We start from the raw sequence: 16046 nt of genomic DNA, 5'->3' as shown, positions 1-16046 counted from the left end.
CAGGTCACGATCTCGCGGTCCGTGAGTTCGAGCCCCGCGTCGGGCTCTGGGCTGATGGCTCAGAGCCTGGAGCCTGTTTCCGATTCTGTGTCTCCCTCTCTCTCTCTGCCCCTCCCCTGTTCATGCTCTGTCTCTCTCTGTCCCAAAAATAAATAAACGTTGAAAAAAATTAAAAAAAAAAAAAAAGACTTGTCATCCTTGCTGTCAACGTCCTCTACAGTGTGTATGTAATCTGCATTTACAGCCTCTCCTTTCTGAACCTCCTGTTCAGCGAAACTCTTTGTTCTCCAAAAGGGTGTTGGCCCCTTTTGCTTCTGGGTCTTTCCACGGGTTCCTGTACAACGTGTTCACTTTGTTGAAGTGAACTACTGATCAGTTCTGTGAAGCCAGTTGAAAATGGCACCTCACGGACATGTTTGTAATTTTCCACTAAACAAAGGTGCTTATGACTCGTGTCTCCTGAACCCGTTATGCCCCTGCTCTTTACCTCCATCTCGCAACTACTCCGTGGCTGTATAGTACTAAGTAATTGTGTAAAACAGTTACCTCATTCTTAAACTTAACTTGATCATTGTGTATCCGTTTCTTTGTGAACCATATTTTGAAACAGCCTCAGCTCCAGGATCAAAAAGTAGTTAGTGACAGTTATACAATTTCATCTTATAGGTTATGTCCTGCCATGTTACACCTACAAGAAGAAAAAGTGGCTTTCAACCAGCTTTACTCTTGAAAATATGGGATACCATTTTAATAGTATATTTTTTCTTGGTAAGATGCAGGAATATGTAGTCAGAGAATTATTTCGGCCATTGGTATTTATATTCCTGTTGAAATATAGTTGAATGAAAATACCTTTTAATCAGAAACTAACATTTTATAGAAAAAGTAAATTTACTCGCTCCTGGAAAAATGTCTCTCCTGTTCTTGTCCTTGATTAATCTTCAGAAGGACATTTCTTTTTGTTTGTAGTTTGTCCATCCCTATTTTAAGCAATTAGACTTTGATTTGTATTATTACAAATTATCCAATTGTTTGCTAGTTTAATGTTGTCAACCATTCACTCTTAATTGTTTTTTTTAAATGACAGAAAATAAAATGCAAAACCACACCCTATATTAGTGTAACTTTATGGTTAAGATTTTACATTCACAAAAGTCCAGAAATTCAAAGTTATAGTTCCCCAAAGAATCCTAATTCAGTCACATTGCAAAGACTGATATTAAGGCTGAAATGTATCATCATTATAGTAATGCAAAATACTCATATATGCATGAGGACGCAGTTATGGTTGCTGAGGGAACCATAATTTTGGATTTTCTGAGTTTTTTTGCACATACAATTTCAACCATAATGTTAAGTTAATGCAGTTTTTTTTTTCATTGACTCTGAAGTAATATATTTGTTGCTGTGTTTATCTTAAAAATAAATTTTCATTGACTCTGTTTTTTTCTTCTGTATATCTATAAACCTATACTTACAGAGATCCGATGTCCCTACAAAGAGAACCACCTAAGGAATATTTCTGTATAAAAATAGTTTTTCGCCTCATGTGTACTCATATTCTCTCTGCCTTTCTCTCGCACACACATACACACACAGCCTCACACACTTATGTTACATTCTGGCACATTATAGAAGCAGGTAGCATATCCACTACCTGCTGTTGAAAGTGTTGACGATACTGAATTATTTATTCTATCTTCTACACTCTCCAAAATCGTTTTGGGTACTTTGACACATTTTGGTCTCTTCCATATGGATACTTCATGGTGGCAGAGTTGCCAGATGCTCAGGTTTTGTGACAGTCTTAGTTTTTCAAGGACTGTTGGAATATTCTTGGGAGAATCTCGCCTTGTTACTGAATCCTATGGAGTGGCGAAATACTAACATTTCTTTGAAAGTGTTTTTTAAGACAAGGAGTTGTTATAAAAAAGTTATTAGAATGTCCCATTCAACTTTGGGTACTTAGTAAAGGAGCGGTTTATTACGAACCTCATTTGTACTCAGTTGGAATCACTAATTATGAGCAGTAATAGCAGTATATATGAGTTTGGAGATTAAAACAAAGTTACTTAAACTATCAAATATTAACTCTCGTATAAATTCAGCCCTTTGTTTATATCTCCATTGTCAAAATGCAAAAATGACGAGCAGGATGTCAAATCTGTCTTATCTTATTATGCCTTACCTACTTTATATAAATATATATTTATGTATTTCAAATACATATTTCATATAATATAAATATGCTGAATATTTGCTTAATTAAGTAGAAGGCAGATATTTATAGTCCCAGGTACTTGCTTTTCCTCTGCATTATTAATGGAAACTCATAATCTTCCTCCTTTTTGCCCTTCCCACATAACTGAACTGGAAATTTTCTTCATCTTTTAACGCACATCTCAAGTGCTATGTCCTTTAAAGCCTGTCTGACTTTCTCAGGCCAGGTCTGAGGTTGCTTTCTTGCTTCTCGCATGGCATTCTGTGTATTTCCAGACATTCCCAGACCACTGCTATATGCAAATACAAAAGGGAAGAAAGGAAAGGACTGACTCACAAGGGATGCATCCATACTGTGCCTTACGTGAAAATGTCTTACATGGTGGAAGGAGACTTTGGATGGCTTTTAATGACCTGTGGTATGTGACCCTCAGACACAGACAATGGAAAATTCAAATAACATTGAGACTCATATATCTGTTGGGAGGCTCTAGTGCATATTTATACCCAGGTTCAAGCACTTTCCTCTGTATTATATGGAGAGAAAAGGAGGAACATGGTCAAAGATGGGTTTTCTAATTTTTTGCCTCAATGAATGGGCTTTTGTTTTCCCATTAAATGGAAAACATTTTATTTTATTTTTAAGTGTATTTATTTATTTTGAGAGCAAGCACACATGAGAGTGGGGGAGGGGCAGAGAGAGAGGGGAAAGAGAGACTCCCCAGCAGGCTCAGTGCTGTCAACACAGCTCCATGTCACGAATTGTGAGATTGTGACCTGAGTGGAAATCAGGAGTCCCATGCTTGGGGTGCCTGGGTGGCTCCTTAGGTTAACCATCCAGCTCAGCTCAGGTCATGATCTCACGGTTCATGAGTTCAAGCCTCACGTCGGGCTTTGTGCTGACAGCTCAGAGTCTGGAGCCTTCTTTGGAATCTGTGTCCACGTCTCTGTCTGCCCTTCTCCTGCTTGTGTTCTGTCTCTTTCTCTCTCTCTGTCTCTCAAAAATAAAGAAACATTAAAAAACAGAAAAGAGTCTGATGCTTAACTGACTAGACCACCCAGACACCCCAAATAGAGACCATTTTAATCCCAACATCTAACTTGAAGATGCTCCCACCATTGGATTTAGGAGGCAGGCTCACAAGCAGCACCTGTGACTGATGTCCTTTTTTATCACAAACTCTCTACTGGTCCCATCTTTGCCTCTGACTGGCTAATCCAGGGCAGATAACTTCACTTCATGCTCCTCAGTCACCTGGTAAGCAAGTGTGGCCTGGGGCATTTTATGAGCTATTGTATTTAGTGAGTCCCATGGAGAATGTAGAGTCATAGGTGAGACCAAGAAAAAGGTATCTTAGAAAGTTATTATGCCATGTAGGTTGTGTTGAATGACCTCAGGGCTTCCTTTTTAGATCATCTTAATGATATTGTTTATATAGCATTTTGTACTTTTCATCTGTTTTTTCCTCCTGTACCTATGTCTATGTTACTTACTTTAAAAAAAAGGGGGGGGCAGTTTATTTAAGTTGTGATCAAGGAAAGCATGTTAAAAAATGTTATTTATGAAACTTAGATAGCCATGTAGAAGGTTTTTATTTTTTTAAATGCTTATTTATTTATTTTCAGAGAGAGAGAGAGAGCAGAGAGGGGCAGAGAGAGAGGGAGAAAGAAAATCCTAAGCAGGCTCCACACTCAGTGTGGACCATGATGTAGGGCTCAATCCTACAATCACGAAATCATGAACTGAGTGGAAACCAAGAGTTGGATGCTCAACTGACTGAGGCACCAGGTGTCCCAGCCATGTAGAAGATATTTAGATTTTCACTTTACTCTATTAAAATAGGAAGTTTTGGGGCACCTGGGTGGCTCAGTTAGTTGAGCGTCCGACTTCCGCTCAGGTCATGATATCACAGCTCAAGAGTTCAAGCCCCGTGTCCAGCTCTGTGCTGACAGCTCGGAGCCTGGAGCCTGCTTCGAATTCTGTGTCTCCCTCTCTCTCTGCCCCTCCCCCATTCATGCTTTGTCTCTCTCTCTCTCTCTCTCTCTCTCTCTCTCTCTCTGCCAAAAATAAATAAACATTAAAAAAATTAAAATAGGAAGTTTTAATTTTTAAAAATATAGCTTTCAAATGTTTTCCTCTGGTGAGAATCACATTCTTAGAATTTTTACATTGTTGGTTTCATGAGAAACACAGGGATAACAAATCAATGTTTATAAAAATTCTCATCTTAAAAAAAATAAATGAATAAAAGAAAGGTATGAAAGACCCGGACACAGTGACTCCCACCTTCAGATTCCTTTTCTATTACAGATGGACTATATTATTTAATATTTCACTCTCCCAGATATTTTTTTTAATGTTTTATTTATTTTTGAGAAAGTGAGAGACAGCGTGAGCGGGGGAGGATCAGAGAGAGAGGGAGACACAGAATCCAAAGCAGGCTCCAGGCTCCGAGCTGTCGGCACAGAGCCCAACATGGGGCTCAAACTCACAAACTGTGAGATCGTGACCCGAGCTGAAGTCGGACACTCAACCAACTGAGCCACGCAGGCACCCCTCTCAGATACTTTTTGAGTGCCTACTGTGTACAGTATATTTTGCTGGCTTTGACTTTTGTAATTAGTTATCTAATGGTACCCTTATAATTAAAGTGATATGTAAATTGCAAAACATTGGGGATACTAACTAAATTATTTGTGGGGAGGTATTTCTTCAAATGGCATATTAAGCACCAAATTCAGGGAAGATTTCAAAGAACTGTCTTGGACTTGCCAAAACAAACATAGGAGAAATAATCAAAACACACAGATAATCTCTATGAGAAGCGTAACAACAAAATGTCACAAATCAAATGATAGAACAGCTCAATAGAATATAGGATTCTGGGAAGCACAGTTAAAACAAATACTCATAAGCACCAAAAAATTTAGGTCTTATGACTGATTATAGAAAAACCGAATATTTAGGAGACACTTTATTTTGTGCTTGTTAATTTTAGCCATCGATGTGACTCAGTAAAAATAGCAAGTTACCATATTTTTCCTTGTTAGCTTATTCGTTGAGTACAAAATACCTTACTTTCCATGGTTGTCAGGAGTATTTTACTTGATGTTCTGGGAGGCAGATATTATTATTGTTTTTATGATTGCTTTAACTATTACTGTGTCGTAATATTCTAGCCTAAATGATGGTAATCTCTGAAAGCCACTCTGTGCTTGCCTGTTGTTGGTTCCTCAGATGTGTGCCTGAACTGAGCTTTATGTACCTATTTGAGTAGTAGTCCTTCTGGCTTGACTGGTCACTGTGTCCTTGTATGTGTGTAATCTTAGACAACATGTGTAGGTTAGAGTAATGATAGGACCTAAATCCATTACCTTGGGTCTCTGTTCTTCCAACTTCATAATATTTGGAAATGAACTCCAGGGACTCATGAGTTGCGTGAACTAAAGGGCAAAGAACATCCCAATATAAAATGATATGCTGCTGTTAAGGAATAGTCTACGATAGATTAATCATGAGGTGAATTATAAATATTTCACATACTAATTATATTAGTTTATGGAGATAAAACACCATATGAAGTGTTCCCAGCGCACTCAGCAAGTTAGATGTGCTTTGCATATTAATTGACTTACTTCTTCAAGGCCGATGATCATGAATCCCTGAAGAAGACAGAAATTTTTATCGTCATATCATACATTCCTGATCTTTGTACCAGGCTGACACCTGCCTTTCCCCAAGAGTTCCTTTCCTTTGGATTGTATCGTGGGTTCTTGATATATTAGGATGGTGAAGCAGAGAACAGTGCCTGACATATTATTAGGGACCCAAATTTAGGAATGGGCTCAATCAAAAATGACATCAAATAATGTGTTGGGTGCTAGAATTGTGTTGGGTGCTCAAGTAAGAAGGTAAGTTCTTTCTTTTGGGGACATGAGATACTTTCCAACTTGTTTTTTTAATGGTAGGAGTAAATTTCATATTGAACACTTGACTATATGGAGAGAATCAACCAGTTTGATTTTCTCAGTGTCATTGAAGTCCTAAATGACTGATTCATTTATTAATTAATGTATTTATTTAGTCACTTTTTTGAAAATGTTTTTTGAGCACCTGATAGGATAAGGAACAAGGAAAATATAGGGCATGTCCTGAGAAAACTTAAAACCCAGAGTGGTAAGTGTCATGTTAGGGAAACTATAGGGTACTAAAGAAAAGAACAGCCGATCTAATTTATCTTATCAAGGAATATATACTTTAATGGGAGAAAATAAGATAACATATGAAATATTAGAGAAACCTGTAGAACAGATATGTAAAATTATGTAACAAACCAAGAGCCCACATTTTTAACAGACACCGTTGGTGACCAAGTGCTTTCATTTAATTAAATCTGCAATGCAATTTCTTTCATTATTATTATCTTTAGTTACCTACTGGGCACTCCACTTATATTCCACATTTGTAGAAACCATCCCTTCATTTCTTCTCTATTCCAGCCACTGAATTGTTTCTCCTCTTGTGTTAAGGAATGTCACCACTATCGATCTGCACAAGCTAGCAGCTTTAGAGTTACCCTTAGCCTGTCCCTCCAGTAACCAAATCAGATATTTCTGTTATCTTCATTGCTTTTGATATCAGCTGCTTCTGTCTGTCCCAGTGCCTAACAAATACTTGTTATTTTAGTAGGCTGACTCCTTTGTGTGACGTCGGTGGCCACCTTGATTGCATCTCTTCAGGAGATCCTTCACTGATGGTCATTAGCTTTCCACAGTTTGTCTAACAGTATAATCACTCAGGAAATAAGTGATGAATGAAGAAATTAAATAAAGCTATTCAGGTTAGTACAGTTCTTCTTTATACCATTTGTGTTCTTGTATTCCTCAAAAACAGACAATAATGAGAAGTACTGAGAACCATTGAGTCACATTCTAATCCTAGACGATTCAAAATCAGTGTGGAATAACTGAAAAACATAGAGGCTTTGGGTCCAGCTCAACTTGGATTTGAAACTCATCTTTGCCCCCTAGTAACCACTGTTGCCTTATCTTTTAACAATACTTCTCATGCTTTAATTTCCTAATCAGTAAAATGGAAATAGTAAGACAAATCTCTTAGGATGGTGATTAAATTAGCCAGTATATGTAAAACCCTGCATAATATGTGGTTCCTTGTCTTCCTTTAGAATATGATCACATAGCTGTTGGAGAGCCATGTTTTAAACAAATTGATTTTATCTTTGGATGTAGATAGAACAACCTCCCTTATTTGGAGAGTGGTAGTGATGGTGAAACTTTGATTCCTTATCCTCTCATTTTACTATCATTTTTCTCAGCCAACGAGCATTTATAACTCAGTTAAGGATAATAATAAGAAAAAAAACATTGTTAATATGATTATAAGGGTACAGTGGATCCTCATATTGTTAACAGATAGGGTGGACTTGGCAAACTTCTTATGCTACACTTGGGTGCCTCTAGGTCTGATGGAAGACCACTTTTCCTTTTATTTGACTACTCACTTTTTTTCCAAACCCTAAACTTTAAGCAACTGTCCCTCTTCTCTGACTGAACTCAAATAGCTAGCCCTGATCCTCCCAGACCCAAGATCTCAGAACCCATGCCTCCCTCAATACCCTCAATAAACTTGATCCTTCCTGGTCTTCCACTGCTCTTTGTTTTCACTTCCTCCTCTGAACTCACAGCCCTTAGTGCCTCTCCCTTCGTTCACAATCAGTCTTTCAGTGCTTGCTGACATTTCTTATACAGAACAGAGCTGTTACTTATCTTTTTTGTTGTTATTTAACGTTTCCTGTTTATGGCTTATTTTGCCAGTGTTAGTGTCAGCTCTTTTGGAACAGGAATACTACCTATATTGTACTTATTAGTTTGTCGAGACTTTAACACTGTTCTGATTTGTTGACTAATTGATAGATTGTCTAAAACAACTATAAATGTTGGAGTGGCTCAGATTCCCTTGTATCTTACAAGAATACTCTTAATAGATTCTTAATATTCCTAAAATATTTGTGTACACAGTAAAAATTCCAATTTATTTATAATATTTTCAATAGTAGACCCACCCACCCTTGCTGTTTCTTTCTTTCTTGTTATCAACATAATTACTGGGTATCTTTTATGAATTAGACATGATACCAAGAATTAAAAGACTGGAGAGGTAGCTTGAGTAATTTAAGGGACACTGAATTTAAGTGGCACCTTTAGCTAAAAAAACCCCTCATGTATGTATACAATCTGTCTCCTCCTTAGGGACTGTAAGGCAGGTCAGAGTGCTGATGACTGTGGAGTGGCTAGGTATTAAGAAACCACTTGGGGGTATTGGGGGCATTGTTCAGTGGCATGTCCCACCTACAGACTTTGATTCCCTGCCTTCTGGGCAAGTGTTCTTTGCACAGTGTTCCCTTGGCCATCATGATAAGCACAGGAAAGGAACATTACATGGTGAGGGGGAAAAGCAAAACCGACTGATTCCTTCATGCTGTCCTATGGGATCGCTTTTGGGAAACGGGATACTCTATTTAACAGCCTGTAACTTACCCATCACAAGAACTTAAATGACTACATTTACTTTTCCTTTAGATAAGACTTCTATCTTGTATTTATTTCTAATTGTTTTAGCAAATGGAAACATCTTGCTATGCATGTTCTTGAAGGTTTTTGAAAATCCATAGCATTTAAACGTGCAGTAGAAACAGTCTAATTAAGATGAAGTAGCTGACAACTAAAGCATAGTGTGTTGAAATGAATTTTGCATATCAACAATTAATGAATATTAGAACTTGGTTATCATTCTACACAGGTTTTACAAATTAAAGAAATATATATTTAAGCCAAAGACTTTTGAAGGGTTTGGGAATAATTCTCATTTATGCATGTATGTGTTATTAAGCTCCTATTGTATTAAAACACTATCACTACACTTTGGAAGTGACAAAGTGAAGGAAATGAAAACACTCCTCTCTTTCAATTCTTATACCTGCTTCATCAGCAAATCCTGATACAGGCCCCTTCTCGCTTCTTTTCTATTCCCCCTACTGTTCTCCCCTCTTCGAAGTGATTCCTTGCAGTCTGTTTTCTGTACAGTAGTCAGTGTAAAGTTTCCTGATATTAAAAAGTAATAAGACATCTCATGAAATACAGAAACAGTTGTCATAGAAATACAAGAGATTATACAAGAAGATGTTTAAGCTTTAGAAATATGTGAGTATAAGAGTCATGTCCTGGTTGTAGGTATTCTGACACACTGTGTCATGAAATCTGTGAAAAATCATACGTTTCAGAAATAATATTGAACATAACAAGCTTAAATGAAGCAAGTTAAAGTCAACTTAAAATTGCGTTCCTCAGTTGCAGTAGCTACATTTCGAGTGCTCCATAGCCATATGTAGCTAGTTGCTACTATATCGGATGCTACAGATATAAGCCATTGCCATCATCACAGAACACACTATATCACAGTCCTAGAGAGTCTTTATCAAGGAACGGGAATCAAGATAAACAACAAAAGAACAAAGTTTGGTAATGAGGCTAAGCAAGGTAAATCTAGACAAGGAATTTACGTACTGAGCAAGAGACACAACTGGACGAATGGAATTTACTCCTTTGTCAAAGGCTTTCTGAAGCCCTGCAAGGAATTACATAATTACTGGTATCTGTACCTGTGTTAAATGTGTAGTATATCCCATCATGTGATAAATGTGCTAAATGGTTTGGGGGGATAGAAGGGGCCATTGAAAAGATTCCATGGAGAAAGATTGCGATAACCTGGTTCATGAAGTATTATTACTAGAATGCATGTGGTGGTGGTTGGAATCTTGAATGCCTGTCTTCTTTTCTCATTTTGCTGCCCTTCCATACCATTGGAGATATAAAAGTATCCATTTTGATAAATAGCCATCGCACTCCTATAGGGCTTAGGTGTATTTCAGCATCTCTTTTTATGTATTAAGAGAATACAGTAAAAGGCAAATAATGGTTTATTCAAACTGAGTCAGAAAACATAAAATCTCTAACCTTGAATTTCATTAAGTTGAATTATTTTGGATTCCTTAAGCAAATATGACTCAGATTGTACATGTAATGTGCATTGGAAACATTCGAAACATGTATATGGATACAATCCCAAATACATAGAATGGTGTTGATGTGCTTGCAGCACGGAGCCATTTTGGTTAGAGGATTATAATAGCAGCTTACTTATACCTTTGGTGAGATGGTATAAGCTAATGATGTAGCTGTTAATTTGAATTTAGCAGACATTTTAAATATAGGTTTCTCTTACAGAGACAAAAGTTGCAATTTAAAGCTCTTTGGTGGTCTAAAAACAGCTTAATTCTGTAGTAGCATGGTAATAAGTCCTAATCCAGCTTATGCAGTGATTGTAGTATGTCATGTTTGCAAGAGATTGCACAACTGCTTTCTCTGGTTTTTATGTTAATTTAAAAATATTAAACATAAAACCTTATAACATCTTCATGCTGAGATAAACTGTTCAATTTAACTTGTGCTCAAGCAGCAGCTGTCAGGAATTATCTTGTTCCTAGTGCTTTTTGCTATCACCTCATGCCCTTTCCTGTTGGAGACACAGTGTGGGATGATAAAGCTCACCTTGTTAGGATTTATTGCTTAAGTAATACCTGTGGCAAGATGAACATTGGAAGCCTAGGGGTTGACTGCTGATTGAGTGATGTCATTCATTGTATCATTATTAACTTTATTTTTTAATTGGTCGAAGGGGACAAAGTAAAAATTGCCTATGAATCTTACCTGCATTTTGTGAGCATATTCGTTACTTCTTTTTGGGTGTCACTAACTCAAATATTTGACGAATTGCTTGTTGTCCACTTTAACTACTATTTTACAAATGAAAAGCAAACAGAATCTCTGTTTTCCTGACAGAGATAATTTCCACAATTTAGAAGTAGGGCTATTTCAAGATTAGTTACACAAGGGAAATGATTTTCCTGTTAATGACTGAACAAACTGAAGGAAGTGTTGGTGTGGGCAGACCCAAATGGTTAATATTCCGAAAATCACTGCCACCTCACTTCTGAATGTATTACATTCTTTCATTTGGGTGGCTTTATTTAGAACGCTCAACTTTAGATCTGGATTCCTTGATTATGGATTAGCTAGTAAGTAGGGTAAGGAGAGGAGAGATGTATGGTAGGAGCAGAGTGCAAGGCTCACCTTGGCTAAACATTTGCTGCAGATGGCCCATCCTGAGCATAAGTCTCATGTAGGAAATTAACAATTGGATTATGATTAGAAATACATATATGATGAGAGGTTTTTTTTACTTATGAAATGTATTTTTCCCTTCTACTCACTGCCATTTAATGCATATTCCCTCAAATTTGTAATTATATAAATATATAGCTAGATAAAACTTTGAAGACTAGGTCGATGAAATTACAATATACCATTCATTTAGATTAATCAATTGTTAACATTTTACACATTTTTAAATATCTGTCTATGCAAATATATACTTATAAATATTTATTGTTATTAGTAGCCTTTTGTTTGAACCATGTAAGAATTAGTTGTAGACATCATGACCCTTCACATGTAAATAATTCAGTATGTGTCTCCAAAGAATAAGGTTATTCTCCTACATGACCGTAATAAAATTAGTATACTTAAGAAATTTAAGATTGATTCAAATTTATAGTCTCATATGGAATCCATATTCAGAGTTTCCCTATTATCCTTATAATGTCCTTTATAACTATTTTTTCCTCATCTAGCATCCAATGAAGAATCACACATTGTATTTTGTTTCAGTGTCTCTTTATTTTCCTTTAATCTAGATTTTATTTTTCTTTAGGACATTGACATTTTTGGAGATTGAGCCCAGTTATTTTGCAGAATATTTGTCTGCAAATATTGTTTCCTCATGACCAAGTTCAGATCGGGCATTTGTGGCAGGAGAACTACATTGGTGATTTGTGTCTTTGTCAGTGTATCACACGGGGAAATACACATCACGTGTCCTGTTACTGTTTATATTAAGTTTGATCACCTGGGTAAATTGATGTCTACCAAATTTCTCCATTAAGGTACCATTTTTTTGTTTTTTTGCAGTTAGTCATGTGGGGGCTGCATGTAATGAATTTTCGGCCTTCTGTGTGAAAAACATTGAGCTTGCTCAGGTCTTATGATTAAGAATGAGTCATTGCTTGCAGTAGTATTGTATGGAGGTAGAGGAGGGGGTGTTACTCAATAATTAGACCCACAAGTCACCGTCCATTTTATTTTAAGGAAATATTGATTGATTGAGATTAATATTTTATTGTTCTCTCTACTGAGGATCAGATTTATAGATAAGCAAGTATCTTCATATTTCAGAATTTTCCATTTAAGTTTTAGAAAGGCTTATACTTGGTGGTGGTGGTGGTGGTGGGAATATTTTTGGACAAAATAAGGCATTTTTTTGATCACCATTTTTCTGTGTGCTTTAGTTGAATACAAATAGACAGTTAAAAATATAAATACGTCTCCTTTGTAAGGTTTTTTTTTTACTTCAAAGCATTAAACCATGATATTAATACAGCCATGTGGCTTTAGAGAGAGATTACGGCCTTTTGGTCTTTATGTGCCTTTTTTAGTCCATGAAGAAGGCACCTGAATTCCTACTTATGATATATGCACTTATCATGTCATCATTCTTCCTGTGTGAAAATCATATAAACACCTGAAGTTAGCCATTTGACTTATCTGCAAGGGAAAATTTATAGTGGTTGTAATCATGGTAATAACAAGTATGATATTTTGTATTTATTAAGTACACAAAGAATCATTTGCAGTGTTTAAGTGGTCCACAGCCAGTTCATATCCATGGCATAATGAAAGGTGCTTCAGGCTGTTGAAGACTAGGAGTCTCTGCTTTGCCACTTTGTACCAGCGTCAATTTACCAGTGCCACTTTCTACCAGTAAACGCAAAACTCTTAACCTTGTTGAACCTCATTATGTAGAATGGAACTAAAGCTGTAAGGGTCAAGTGATGCTACATTATGTTGTAAAGGTGGCATTCTATCAAAATTGTGCCATCTAAATGCCCTCAGCTGTTCAGGGACTGTAATTTGTTCCTCTTTTGTGTCCATATGTGGTAGGCACCTCGTTAGGGAAACGTTTCGAGGTTGTCCTAGAGCGATATTACTCCTTTCGGGTTTCTTTCTGTTAATTCTTTGTTTATGTCACAAGCGCAGGTAGCGTTTATCCTGATGGGCTGTCTTGGTTCATCTTCTCTCTTCTTCCCGGTTAGACTCTGGCCCACATTAGGCATGTAGTAAACGTTTGTGGAATGAGTAAGTAAATGGACACTGTTTCATTTACAAACATAATAGGTAAGCTTTCAGTTCCTTTTTTTCCCAAAGATAAGGAATCAGCTTTCTTCTTCTTCTTTTTTTATATTTATTTTTTATATAAGGAGTTTTATAGATCATATGTTGCTGGATTATACATCTGGTGCCATTAGCAGTCCAGTAATGGAGAATAAAAAAAAAATAAAATAACAATAAGAAAACCACGAATATTGCCAAACAGTTAAGAAAAAGGGAGAGGTGGCAGATAGGGACAGTGAGAAAACATGCCAAGAGAAAAAGACCACACTCAATAAGTCTGTTGCATAAATCAAAAGGGTTTATGTCATAACATGAACATGTGCCATTCCTGCTCGTATATTGAATTTCAGTAGTTGGTTGCATAAAGAAGTAAAGTGTAATGAAACTGGCAAGCAAAGTATTCCCCAGTCAGCCTTATCTTTGTTCCATTTGTCCTTCAGATAGAGCTTTTCTTGCCTTTTTCAATAAAATCCGTCCGGCTTTTTTTTTTTTTTTTTTTTTTTTTTTTTTTTTTTTCTTTTTTAAAAAAAAACCGTCCGGTTTTTTTTTTTTTTTTTTTTTTTTTTCTTTTCTTTTTGCATCTCTCAGTAACTGAGCTGAGAAGACCAATGAGATTCAGGGCTTTTATAGTTCTTAGCAGCTGCTTTTTAAGAGATCAAAACTTAGAATGCTGCTACATGGTATTAAGGCTTAACTATTGATGTGTCCCTATAGGGGATATGTTTTTTGGGGGGGTAGGAAGAGGGAAAGGGGGAGGAAGGAGAAGGATGACCACTTCACACATACTTGGGACAGTAAACTTTAATCTCCTTGTTTCCTAGGACCCTCTTTGCAAGCTCAGTGCTGAACCTGACTGAACTGACTGCCCTTCGGCCTGACCTTGGGAAGTTGAAAAAGATTCTGTACTTCCATGAGAACCAATTGGTATATCCTGTCAAGAAATGTCAGGAGAGGGATTTTCAGTATGGATACAACCAAATTCTCTCATGGTAGGTATAGATTGTATCATTATATGTAGTCCTTTGCTAAAAGATTTCGCTTTTAAATCTGAAGACCTACTGTACACTTATTTAGAAAACATCTTGAAATAGGTGCATAAGTGTAAACATACCTTTCATGGTAGTTTGCTTGTGCCTTTGCCATATATATATATATATATATATATATATATATATATACATATACGTATACGTATATGTATATACACACACAGCTAATCCTCTTATAAAATACACATATGTAACAATCTAATGATGTATGTTGAACTAGTTATCTATTTTCTACAACAATAAAAATAGAATCAAAGTGTCCACAAGGCGCCATCTTTACCCCTTGATTCCATCCTGTATTGTAGAAGGGGTACTTTTAGAAAAGAGCAGTTAATCAATTCTCATCCATTCTCATTTACCAACCACTTTCAATATATCTAGCTGAAATCAAAATAGAAATTTATAGCGGAATAAGTAATAGACCAAGGGGTTTTTGTCTTTTTTTTTTTTTTTAACTGTTTGTAAGAGAAAACTATGGGAAATGAATCTTTAGGTGGTTGGTTTTTTTTTTTTTTTTTCCCCTCATTGAGTCTTCTGAAATCGCACAGCCTTAAAATACCATGACATTTCAAAGGTGATGGTCCTTCTCTGTTGTTACTTCCACAAAGTGTATCTCTTGAAGCTTAGTTAATGAAAGAAGTTAATAACAACTCTGAAATGGCTTTGCTGGTGCATCCTATTCACATAACTGCAACAATCAAATAGAATCAATTTGGCAGTGATAGGGTACATCCTACCTTTTTTAATAGTTCTTAGCAATTGGGATTCATGATGTGTTTAAACAGACTCCCAACTCCTACAGCATATTCCATAGTTTAGTTGACATAGAAAAACAACTCTATGGTAATATTTCCGTGTTTCGAGCATTTCGTAAATGTTTTCCTGCAATCATTTTTACAAGCTGCTTCAATTGTGAAGTGGCAGTGCTATCAAAATAGAGTGGAACTGCTTCACGTCAAATGTCTCATAAAAAAAGCAACCGTGTTGAAATTTCATAATAAAATTAAAATACTTTATTTTATCTTGAAACCGAGAAGGGGAATATGTTTTAAAAACAAAAATAAAATCATTCTGTGCCTTATCAATATGGAAAACATTTGTAATATTCTTTTGATTTCTTGAATTAGCATCATTCTTTTCCTCAAATAGTGTGTGTTTATTACCCCTGAGAAATAACTGGGGAAAAAAATTAAGTCTATTTTTCCCTTTATGGGTGGCTTTAAAGTTAATGGGAGTTACACCCACTCATATCAGAGAGGAAATGCATGAAAAGAATATTTCTGTAGACCATCTTGGATATTTAATTTAGCGGAGACTGAATTTTTTTAGGAATGTAAGTAGTTAGGTTGCATGCCCTAGGAGGTCAGATGTCTATAAAAAATTTCAGCTCACTACCCCTCATCTCTCTGT

The 16046-nt window shown here is 36.3% G+C and overlaps 1 protein-coding gene across 9 annotated transcripts in view; it reads left to right on the top strand.

Annotated features, from left to right (window-relative positions):
- QTMAN (queuosine-tRNA mannosyltransferase) overlaps nt 1-16046 on the top strand; it is a 389119-nt gene that overhangs the window by 173654 nt on the left and 199419 nt on the right. For all 9 annotated transcript variants that reach the window (XM_040474979.1, XM_040474978.1, XM_040474983.1 and 6 more), the window contains one exon: nt 14409-14576. In XM_040474979.1, the coding sequence (XP_040330913.1) occupies nt 14409-14576 (168 nt within the window). The remainder of the gene's footprint in view (nt 1-14408; nt 14577-16046) is intronic.

This window comes from Herpailurus yagouaroundi, unplaced genomic scaffold, assembly GCF_014898765.1.
Source record: "Herpailurus yagouaroundi ecotype Mexico unplaced genomic scaffold, PumYag 140, whole genome shotgun sequence".
Taxonomy (NCBI): Eukaryota; Metazoa; Chordata; class Mammalia; order Carnivora; family Felidae; genus Herpailurus; species Herpailurus yagouaroundi.
The sequence above is the reverse complement of the archived record's forward strand: the minus strand, read 5'-3'. Positions and strand labels throughout refer to the sequence as shown.